Below are 12,107 nucleotides of genomic sequence, written 5' to 3' on the forward strand. Positions count from 1 at the left end.
CTAGAGGAGATGCAGGTATAACTATTACTAAAGTTCATTACCTCAGTTGTGAAATATGATGCGGTTTGCATTTATCTTCTCTATCATGATGAATAGTTGTCTGTCGTCAACTATAGTGGGAATTGGTAAAGTTCATGAATAATTACAGTAGTAGATTTGCTACTGGGTGGTTATACTGGCATGTTGAATTGATGAATATCAGAGATATGTATATTGTCTGTGATAGGGCCACAATTTAAAAAATCTTTGTTTGCCCTCACCCGACCCAGGCTGAAAAGTTCGGGTAGTTAGGGCGGCTTTTTTGTAGGGCGGGAGTCTTTTTACAAATTCAGCATGGTGTCTACATGCTCGGGTGTGCTTGTGTGAAAATACCTTTTATGTTGAATGTTTGTTTTGCTTGATACATATAATGTATTGCCTACAGATTTATATAATGTACAGTGATACAATTTGTTTAAAAAAAGATCTTTTGAGTCGGCCTCTTTTTGGCGGGTCGGTCGGGTGAGGGCAAACAAACAATAATTTTATTATGGCCTATAGTCCCTATTGTTTATTGATTTAACATAAGATATGAGTCGCATAACATAAATCTATTGCACAGAAACCTGCCAGCATTACCTGTACATGATCTTGTTTTTGTGATTGTCGTTCTGTCGTCATGTATGTCTGCCTGTGTGTCTGTCTGGCTGTTGGAGCTTTTGTAGCTCCCTATTGTACTATGTTTATATGCTTATCTTAAATTATAAATGGGTGTAACTTAGTCACATTCATTTGCACTTTTGCCTACAGATCAAGGAAGCAGGTGAAAAATCAAAGTTCTTTGGTAAGCTCACTGACTCCCTGCATAGCTTCCCACAGGATGCTTGCCGATACTGCATTCTGCCACAACTTCTCAACGCGTATGAGTTTGGAAATGCCGGTGCGGCTGTGCTAACACCGATGTTCAAGGTACCTAGTGCCTTGTTAACCTGTTATTACCTGACATGATATCTATTGGGATAATAATATGGGAATTCTTCTTGTTCTCAGTAGATTTTTGTGATGGGAATAACAACAAGCTCATATCACTTCATATCAGCTTTCCTCTCAAACATGTACTGTGATATTCCACCTGTCTACAAGGTTTAATTTGCTACCAAATTTCGTGTAATGTATAATAATTAATATCTATCCTGGTTTTAATTTGATCTTATAATGATTTTATTTGCTACTATATTTATTTTCAGCTAGGGAAGCTTCTAGATGCTGAAGACTACCAGAAGAAAATTGTACCCTGTGTGATTAAGCTGTTTTCCTCAACAGATCGTGCCACTAGGGTAGGCCTGCTGCAGAAGGTACGTGAAAAGTTCATGATTTGCTAAAGCATGTGAAACTGACAGCATATAACGGTGAAGTGAACTCTGTAGTTTCATGTCGTCTACGTTGTGTTTTGATTTGCGATTTCAGATTGATTGCTTTGTTGAGCACCTCCAGCCATCTATAGTAAACGATCAGATCTTCCTTAATATAGCCAACGGCTTCATGGATACGAATCCAGCGCTGCGTGAACACACAGTCAAGGTGCTTCTTTCTATTGCAGCATTCTAACGGTTTTAGATGATGGTCATTTCCTGTAAAAGTGTAGCTAAAATTCTGAAAATCAGTATGTATTCGCAAGTATTATTTGTTCTATGTGCTCATGTCTTATTTATGGATGTGAGTAATGTAAGCATGTAGACACATAGGCACATTTAAATTATACGCAATATTATAACATATTACATACACATATCTATGTAAACATAAACAGTATCTTTTAAAGTACTCGCATATCTAGTGTTCGCATATATTGTGCTAAAACCCCTTCTCTAACGTAACCCATGATTTATTGGTGTGTTATTCATGCTGCCTACCTGTACATTGCACGTAAAACTTAAAGTATTCCTGTGCACATCTTCCATTACATGTTATTCTTCATTTCACATATGGTTTCGTGTATTACAGTCTATGTTGCTCATGGCACCCAAGCTCAACTACAATAACCTGAATGTGGAGCTGATGAAACACTTTGCGCGACTACAGTCGAAAGACGAACAGGGAGGAATCCGTACGAACACAACAGTGTGTCTCGGCAAAATTGCCGGTCACCTACACCCGTTAGTAAGTCATAAGCCTTCTATGATATATGTCATGGGAACCGTCTTAATTATGACAACTTCGTTATTAATTATTTTTTATTATGCATTTGACTGCATCATTCAACCGGTTAAGCAGAGGTGATTTTTCTTGCAACATGCCGCGTATTAAGAAACCTCCTGTATTAAGTGTTAAAGAAATTAAAAATCAGACATTATAGCCAGTGCTGCGAATATCATATACTGTTACTAATCACTGCATACACAGTCCTTTAGTTTCTTGGTTATTAATTAAAATAATTGTAATTTCCATTAGCGGATCCAGTTCTTATCACTTCATAGCCAATTTCTATGATCCTGTTAGTCAGCTAAGTGATTGTTGATAGTATCAAAACTATCCCCCTCCTTGTATTAACATGTGATGTACTGTAGTAGAAAGGTGTTCAAATATTTTGAAATCTTTGAATTTTTACAACTACAGTGTTTCACTAGTGATAGTTGGTAGCCAGGCAATTTACTTACTAATAAATGTAAAATATGTTTGCGGTGATATGCAGACGAGGCAGAGAGTGCTGCTATCAGCATTCACCAGAGCCATGAAGGACCCATTTCCACCTGCTCGCACAGCTGGCGTCCTGGCCATGGTTTCCACGCAGAATTACTACACAATACACGACTGCGCCCTCCGAGTCCTTCCTAGTCTTGCAGCTCTCACTGTTGACCCTGATAAGGGCGTGCGAGAACAGGTGCTACTTTATATTATTGCAATTATTCATTTGCTCATGTAGAATTTAAACTGAATAATTTCACATGTGCATTACATGGAATTTTATTGCCAACGGAGACCTAATAGCTTATCCGTAGTAAGACGAATTAATGATGAGCCTCCATATCCTATCTCATTAATCTTTCTTTATCTTGATGTTATTTTCGTATCGTCTTATTAATCGTTACATAGTAGTGCAAATAAAGACATTCCAATATGTGTTTTAATATTACAATCATTACAGGCATTTAAAGCTATGCAAGGTTTTATTGGAAAACTGCAGAAAGCTCATGAGAATCCTGACCTAATACCAGAACTTGGTAAGAATCTATCACTGTGGAAATATCTAGCCTTGGTTATTTATTAAGAGGGCAGCTAGGGTAGGGCTAAGCTGTAGAGGTTCATATTTCTCGAGTATAATGCAGAAGACAAAACAGCCTTTATGTCAAAGTATTACCTATATCTCTAATGCATTGCCGCCTTAGTATAGAGCTGTAAGAAACACATTAATTATTTTAAAGGAATCTATCTACCTGTTATGATATTTACCATGCGCTGGTTAATGATGAAGAAGGGGATGATAATCACTAGGAACAGTGAACATGTGTAAATTGTTTTGCTCCAACTTGACAGAATCAGACGTGAATTCAGGAGCTGTGCCATCCACGGCTAGACAGGCAGCCAGCTGGGCAGGTTGGGCAGTTACTTCTCTCACGTCCAAGTTTTATAGAGGAGTGCCTGCAGGCAGCACTCAAGACAATAAAACTTCAGACGAAAAGCCATCGGAAGGTAATACGAATGCATCATAGAAGCAGAGTTTATATTGCGTAATAAGGTTTTTAGCTCATCTGACGTAATCAGATGCAGCTTGTAGAATCGCATGATCGTGCGTCCGTCCGTCCGTCCGAGCGTCAACAGTTGGGCACAAATCTTAACCGCTCGACGTACGGTCACGATATTCGGGACGTCGGGGTGGGATCGTGAAAAGGACTCAGGATGACAAATTTGGGGGTCAAGGGTCAACGGTCAAGATGTGTAAAAGGAGGGGGAATATTTCCCCCTTAACTTAAGGTATAGGAGGAAATACGGAATTGCGGCACAAATCTTAAATGCTCAACCTATGCTCTTAATATTCGGCGTATAGTGCGATGGGTAGGAAACCCATCACCAGTGCGAAATTGGAGGTCACAGGTCAAAGGGCAGGGGGGGGGAAGGTCAGATATCAGACATTCTGAGGACATGGCCTAATGGACAGAGTGAAAAACTTTTTTGTTTCAGCGCTGACCTACCATTTTTATCACTTTATTGAAAGGACCATGAAATGTGCTTTCCACTGACGTGCGAAGAGTAAGTGTCTGATAACTTTTTCACCCTCAAGAGGAGGGTTAAACATGGATTCCTGAACTGCCTCAATGACGTCACAGTGTTGTCATATTCATGGCACATCCATAATCTAGAAACCCAATAAGCCTGGATAGCCGAACGCATACAGCACAGGCGTCACGGCTCAAAGGTCGTTAGATCGAATCCCATCTGATGTTTTATTATTTACCTGTTTTCTGTATTTTTCTATCTTTATTCATTTAACAATTTTTTTTCCAATTAATGCAAATATTTACATGATTTATTTACAACAATTTAATAACAACAAATGATTTTTACAACAATTTATTTTTATTTTTTTTAATAGGGTTAGGGTTAGGGTCACATAATTTGTATGCACCATAAAACAGGAGTTTCAGGCACGCGATTTGTATCGACCAATGGGATTTGGGAGGTATGCAGAATGCAGAAGGTTACTGAAATGATGTGTACTCAACTGCGTATCTGCATATCTGCGCCTAACAAAGGTGTCACTACGCACGACTTAAATGTTAAGTTTATAATCGTAGCAACAGACCTCAGATGAGCCCAGACACTCTGCGGCTCTTGTTTTCACATACTTCCGATGCTCCTTGCTTATTTGGTTGGCATCTGTATGGGAATTACAGGTAACAAATATTATAAGCAGTAACTTGACATTTTTTATGGCATTTTTGATAAGCAGCGTTTTGATTGGCATAGCATCGTAAATTCTGGAGTAGATTAGCCATTGAGTATGTCTAATCTACTCCTGATAATATTATATTTGTGATAAATAAAAAAAGATGAAGCCAAGCAGCCATTCTGTTTGATTAATAATTAGTTCTGATTTAGCAACCAAGGCACAAGTTTCTCAAAAGTCGAGTATGCCATCTAATGCTCGGAGTCGGCAGCCAGCAGCACCAGTACCCAAGGACGTTGCAGAGGATGACGCGTCAGACTACGAGGACGGAGATAAATGGAGCAATGCTGAAGATTGGGGAGATATGGGGGTAATCATCGCTTGTATCTTTTAATGTCCTGCTGTATGTATAATGTGGAGCTTATCTAATAAATAGGAGCACAAGAAATTAGTAGTAAATATATGTTTGTCTCTAGGACTTGTCAACACAGACCACTGAACGGCCAGGTCCAAGCAGGTTACCGGAAGGTGGGCATATCGAGACTACAGAGAGATCTAGATTGGCTGTTGCATCACCTGTAGCAGATGATGGTTGGGGTAATGAAGGCGACTGGGGAGATGATGCAGAAGATGAAGAGGAAGAGTGGGGAAGCTTAGAAGAGCCCACTGTCGTAAGTAACTAACAGAGATGTGAACTTGATATGAATCAGTTAATCAGACTACTCCTAGCAGCAGCTTTTCTTATTATATGAAGTTAAAGTTTCTGCTCAACATTCATTTAAAAAATATCACTAATCTATTTGTTTGATTTTTGTTATTATACAACTTATCATAACAAGTATTCTTTCCTTATTAGCATGTCACTAACGTATTTAACAACTAAAAGCTATTGCTCAAAGCAGAGATAAAGGTTAATAATGTTGATAAATTAATGTGCAACTCTGAAAATCTCATGAGGGCATCATGTTGAAATTTATTATGTGTAGTTGGTTAACTAGTAAGTAGGTTTCACGCATATGCTCTGTGATATGATCAATGAAATATCTCCAATATTTAACCTCTGTGCACACACTCACTACCATAAATTGCTATTGCCTCTTCGTTTAAATGTGGGGTGACGGAGCTATGTGTGATGCACGCTTTGATCCTAGTTTAGAAATCAAGCATCACATCAGCTGTTACAACTTCAATACATATTGCTAATGGAACGTAAGCTGTGCACTGTGATAAATTTATTCCGATTTAAATTGTGCCGCATATTTACTCGCCATTAACTGGTTCACCCTAGTTTACTCTATCTACTCAACTTTTGCATGTTTGGGACTGCATGTGCATGATACATTTACAGGTAAATCCCCATGGCTTTCAAGACAGGTTGGCAGAACAAAGTGGTACCATGACCCTCACAAAGGTATGGTACGGTGTTTTCACTGATATATCATTACAAGAATCCCACTAAAATGCCATGAATTGGATATTTTACAAACATAGCCTGTTTACAGGTGCAGAAGTCTCAGGATCCTTGGAACGACTGGGGAGGGAAAGATTTCTCTGCAGTGAAAGATTCAACCACAATTCCAGCAAGTGCCTACAATTGGGGGAACCCTCCCGCAAGTGCGGATTTCTTTTCTACAACTGCCAGCTCAACTGAGGCGAGTTTTATGCCAACTGATTGTGAAGCCTTTTCATGCACTGTACTTTAAAATGGTTATTGTGGCTATTGAAATTGAATCAGACTCCTAGATTGTAGTTCTGTACTAAGAAACACTGGTCAGAGTAGCTGGAGGAGCGGAATACATTCTTTGCGTATAATGTATGGTAATATATTGAACTTGCCGTAAGTTTGGAAAAATGGTAGTGGACAGGATCGGAGTAAACGTAAAAGTAATACTGAATACAGTGGATTAAACATAAATGAGCTTAAATACATTTCTTCTGAGTAAATAGGCTCAAACATGAAATATATTAACTAGGGTTGTCTGCTTTTAAGCATAAAGAATTACTCTTTAGCGACACGTGTGTAAATAATTATTTCCAAAAGTTACTTTGATGAGTTTATAATGTAACTTGAGATGTTGTATGATGTAATTCATTCCCTTGCTAGTGGTAAGTTACATACGTACTGTGATTGGGTGGTTTTCACACCGCGAACAATAACAAATTTAACTAACAAATTTTTATAAAACAGGTTAAATCAAACGTTGGGAAACGTCAACAAACAACCAGCCAGCCAACATCAATTCCAGAAGCCAATTCCTATCCCTCAGCAAAGCAAACGGCAGTGCCATCTAGTAGTGATGAATGGAACACTGGTAGGGGTGAATGGGATGATAGTGGCTGGGGAATAGCAGGTTGGTGGACTCATTAAATTTATTATCTGCATCTGACACAAACTTATGGCTCTAGATGTTTACACCAGCACTATATTAGTAGATCTTGATGTTATAAAATATATTTGCATGTGCCTTTCTAGACAACAAAAGCAAGCAGCCAGATGATGCAAAAAGGCAAAGGGAAGAAAAAAGGTTGCAGCGGCAACGTGAATTAGCAGAGAAGAGGGCGATGCGGCAAGCAGGTGGTGGTGCCATGAAACTGGGTGCACGAAAACTAAACTAACTACAAGCATATATGAACAAAGTAAACCAACTCTACAATAATATATAAATAAAGTCATGTTAATAACTGAATATATGTATAACATATAAGCGTCGATAGCTTAGAGAGAATTACCACATGCTAACATACTTGCATAATCAATGAGTGTCGTATTTTGGTGGTTTTTGTTGATATCGTAAGATTTGTCTAAACTAATTATGACCCATAAGGCAGATGTATTAAAGTTGTTAAAAAAATTAAGTGGAATTTTAGTGCAAAATATGTGTGCATCAATTTCACCTGATGACTATAATGATGCTAAAAAGCTTCAATGCATGATCACTTGGACATTTACTGAGTATTTGATATATTTGCACAAGCAACAGTGTTGATAGATATCAATACTTTTATAGTGCGTAAAGGCTATCATTGTCATCCACAACATGATCACTTCCAGATAGTCGACGATGTCAAACGTTTAAATACAGAGCTTTTAGCAGGACATAAGTGACTTTTTTTAAAGTTCGTATGAAAGAAAGGTTCATGCGAAGAAAAAGTCTTCGTTCAAAGGGAAAAATATTCATTCAAAGGAAAAAAGTTTGTTCGGATGGAAAAAGTTCCACATAAATATAAACGGTTCCAAAAGGCGAATGTTCTTTATATATTACAGCAATACGAATCGTATCATGTTAGTATGAACTACTTAATACATCACATTGTCAAAGCTAATTTTGATTCCACACGACAGTTTGTTTTTGCGAGATAATTTTCTACATCAGGGCTCATACATGATATATTTCGCATGCGAAGACACGGCTGTTCATCGCTAGGCTAACGCCACACTCGTTGACGCAGTGCCATGTATCTGCCCCTGCAAGAAGACATGATCTAGTACTTTGATTTCTCAGAATACTCTGAATTCACACGCTCATGTGTATGTGTGCGTGCATGCGTACACGCGCTTGTATATTATTATACAAATATTATCACGTGATTACTAAAACTTATCACAATAAGCTTCACGTTGTTTTTCGTTCAGCCTTGGGAATTTCACAATTGAATATACTTTAATTTAATTTCAATATTAACGTTTTCAAACAATTTTCCAACGGTTTCTGGCAATATAACAGACTATTTAATGTTTTACCACCCTTTCACAGGTGAGAGCGGGAAAACGCTATCACATGATGAAAATCTACGTACCACTATATCAGCATATCTATGTTTCTTATGGTCATTAATTTAATAGTAACTAAAACTCAAATCACTAAATCTGATTCTAAACATTTATGACGGGTAACGGGGAATGTTTTTTTGTATCTAAACCAATAGTGTACAACAATGAAGTATGTACATTGTTAACAAAATGTCAAAGGTTGAATTACAACACCAGGAACGAAAGCTACGACGGCAATTCTCAGCAAAAGGTTTATACCTACTTGGAAAATATTGATTTCAGAGAGTGGCACATTTTTTGGCATCAATAGATTTATATTTCCCATTAAGCCAATTACAGTTGTACCTACATTGATGGGCAAAAATTGCTGATGCATCTATATATGGCCCAGGGACGTTTACTGTCTGTACGTGTTCATATCGTTGTTCTTGTAAACGGTTTCTACTGTTTATGTATGTATTAGCTGCGGTGGTTTCTTAGAACACTTTCGTTCGAACGAACTTTTAAATAGGTTTTTCACCAATGTCCCTTTAAAAGCTCCGTATTTAAAGGCCCTTGTTAGGTAAATATAAATTCGTATCGTTTATATTGTTTGTGTTGCTTCTGTTGTGCATTTGTACAGATACTGTGATATAAAGCATGCAGAATTGTTCACGAAAATAAAATGGCATAGTCGCAAAGGTAAAAATGTGATTCGTTGAAAATTTGTATCTAAACAATGCCCATGTGTAATGCCAGTGTCCTCAGTTTAAGAATCACAAATCCTTACAGTGTACCTACTCAGAAATCTAGATTGGGTTTTGCATTTGATTCATACATGTTTTTGTGTATGCCATGTCTTTTATCATGTTGACCGTATCCACCTTTTCGTGTGGGAACTTCTGTCAACGATGTTACATGTGTGGTAAGTATGAAGATCACAATATATGCGCTCAATGCTTACTAATGCTGATAGAGTTTATGTCTCCCAGGGTACTGCCGGAACGTACCCTGGGTACAGTCCGGTATACCGGAACGTACCCTGGTAACTATCTGATATGGTTAGGGTTAGGGAGTAGGCGTAGGCGACTCCCTAGACTCGTTAGTGGAGTAGGCGAGGTACGGTCCGGCATATTAGATAGTACCAGGGTACACTCTTCGCGCGCTCTCTCTCTCCTTCTCTTTCTCTCTCTCTCTCTCTCTCTCTCGCTCTCTCTATCACTCCTCTCTCTGCTCTCTCTCTCTCTCTCGTCTCCTCTCTCTCTCTCTGCTCTCTCTCTCCTCTCTCTCTCTTTCAGCTATCTCTCTCTTCTTCTCTCTCTCTCTCTCTCTCTCTCTCTCTCTTCGGCTATCACTCTCCTCTCACTCTCTCCACTTCTCCCTCGCCTCTCTCTCTCCCTCTTTCTCCAATTTCTCTCTCTTTCTCGCGTGGCATCTAGTCGCTGCCGTCAGACGAGGCTGCTACGACTGATTGTCTATACAGACGTCTGATTGTCTTGTATGTCTTCTAACCCTAGCAAGACCGTTTCGTGGAGCTAGCAACGGCGGGAACGTTTTTATATTACTTCACATAAAATGTTCGATACTATAGTATATGTTAATTCGGGGTGCACTCCGGCAGGCCCATGTTTATAGTTATGTTAACTCGGGTTTCCAGCAGCGGCCAGCGATGCCGCTTAGAAAATTATTGAAAAATTAGCCTAAAAAGCTGGCTTGACCAGCAGACAAAACTACCTGGCACAGATTACTTGTCCTCCGTGGAAATGCGACAAGTACGCAACAAACGGGATAGCCCTTATTTCAAACACTGCATGTATGGATCTAGGAGCCTATCTCGAAGAAATGTTCGTTGGGTTGTTATGAAGTTGCCAGCGTAGATGGCGCGTACGTTGGGTCAGCTCGGAAGCTTCATGTCGTAGTATGTAACAACTATTTGCAAGACAGAATAGGCGAAGCACTCGTCCATTTACCTTACACAAGCCTACAGGCTGAAATAGAGAAGCTGCCACCTGTACCTAATTAACGCAGGGCAAAAATGGTACCACCATACTATCACCATCACGCAACTTCGGGCACTGGCCAAGTGGCCCTGTTGGCAGCTTGGGCAGTATTAACCACACTGACAGGTCTACAGAAAATTGCCATAGAAATGTATACGATTTAAGGGGCTATAATACCTTCTTCAGAGCAATATTTAGCTTTTGAAATTTCACTGTGACATGGGTTAGCCTCCATACATCCAGGCATGTATTAGATTGTCGACTAGCAAACCCCAGCAGTCAAATTCTTTCTAACACAGTAACAGTTAACAAATCCATGTTTAAATCCCTCCTCTCTGAGGGTCAAAAGGTTATCAGACACTTATTCTTCGCACGTCAGTGGAAAGCACATTTCATTGGTCCTTTCAATAAAGCCCATAAAATGCTAGCCTCACCGCTGAAACAAAAAAGTTTTTCAATCGCTCCGTCACACCATGTCCTCAGAAAATGTCTAAAATCTGCCCTGTGCCCCATTGACCTGTTGACCTGCTGACCTCCAATTTCAGCCACAGTGATGGCTTTTCCTACCATGATGCCTATACACCGACTATCACGAGCTAGATCGAGCGTTTTTAGATTTGCTGCCGCAATTCTGTCATTTTTCCTCCCTATTACCTTAAGTTAAGGAGCGGAATGTTCCCGCTTCATTTACACCTCTTGACCTTTGACCTTGACCCCACAGCTTCAACATCCCAACTCGTTTTCGGATTTACCCCCCCACGTCCCGACTTTCGAATCCGTACGTCGAGCCGTTTAGATTTGTGCCCAACTGTTTGACGGACGGACGGACGACGCACGCTCATGCGATTCTACAAGCTGCATCTGACTATGTCAGATGAGCTAAAATGAAGCCAGGCTCCTGAGTATTATACGTACCAGCACAAATTCCACTTTTATGAAACTATGAAAAATAGGAGTAGATGTTTGATTACCTTGCCGACTCTAGCAATTGATTGTTGTGACTTGAGTGTGTCTATGTCTTTCTGGTGGACCGCTGTTTCTGCTACGCATTCGGTCGTCAATGTATTCTGTAGCTTTGTTGAGGATGACAGCTCGTGATGCCTGTTCAAAACAATTAAATAAACACCTAATTACTAATCAAATTTGTGGTTTTGCTTCTCAATGGTAGCATTAAATTTCATGCTACTATTGATACATAACAGCATAATTACTATAGGGGAGTGATGTGTGTGTTTACTGGCCTCACAGAAATGCCTTTCAGAACTACCAGGTCTGCATTCCAACGTTATACTCGGCATGGCTGTTACTCAGTGGCGGTGCCTGCGGGGCCGTTTAAAGCGCTTCACAATGCGATCCAAACGCTAATTTCTCCAGTACTGAGACTAGCAAATACTCGTGCTAGCATAATCATACTACCTTATGGCAAAATAAACTCTAGTTCCTCCCATTGTCACTGCCGCGTCTGTCTTCATAAAAGGCTATGTTTTGAAAA

The 12,107-nt window shown here is 39.5% G+C and overlaps 1 protein-coding gene across 1 annotated transcript in view; it reads left to right on the forward strand.

Annotated features, from left to right (window-relative positions):
* Window positions 1-9,329, forward strand: part of LOC106810515 (N-terminal kinase-like protein) — a gene marked incomplete in the record, with an annotated part of 17,421 nt that extends 8,092 nt beyond the window's left edge. Inside the window, 13 exon segments of the mRNA XM_014813894.1 lie at window positions 790-948; window positions 1,227-1,334; window positions 1,447-1,560; window positions 1,984-2,139; window positions 2,672-2,860; window positions 3,125-3,200; window positions 3,514-3,669; window positions 5,077-5,234; window positions 5,341-5,535; window positions 6,213-6,275; window positions 6,367-6,516; window positions 7,053-7,215; window positions 7,338-9,329. Of these exon segments, the coding sequence (XP_014669380.1) occupies window positions 790-948; window positions 1,227-1,334; window positions 1,447-1,560; window positions 1,984-2,139; window positions 2,672-2,860; window positions 3,125-3,200; window positions 3,514-3,669; window positions 5,077-5,234; window positions 5,341-5,535; window positions 6,213-6,275; window positions 6,367-6,516; window positions 7,053-7,215; window positions 7,338-7,480 (1,830 nt within the window).
* Between the last annotated feature and the right edge of the window lie 2,778 nt (window positions 9,330-12,107).

Source organism: Priapulus caudatus, unplaced genomic scaffold, assembly GCF_000485595.1.
Source record: "Priapulus caudatus unplaced genomic scaffold, Priapulus_caudatus-5.0.1 Scaffold448, whole genome shotgun sequence".
Taxonomy (NCBI): Eukaryota; Metazoa; Priapulida; class Priapulimorpha; order Priapulimorphida; family Priapulidae; genus Priapulus; species Priapulus caudatus.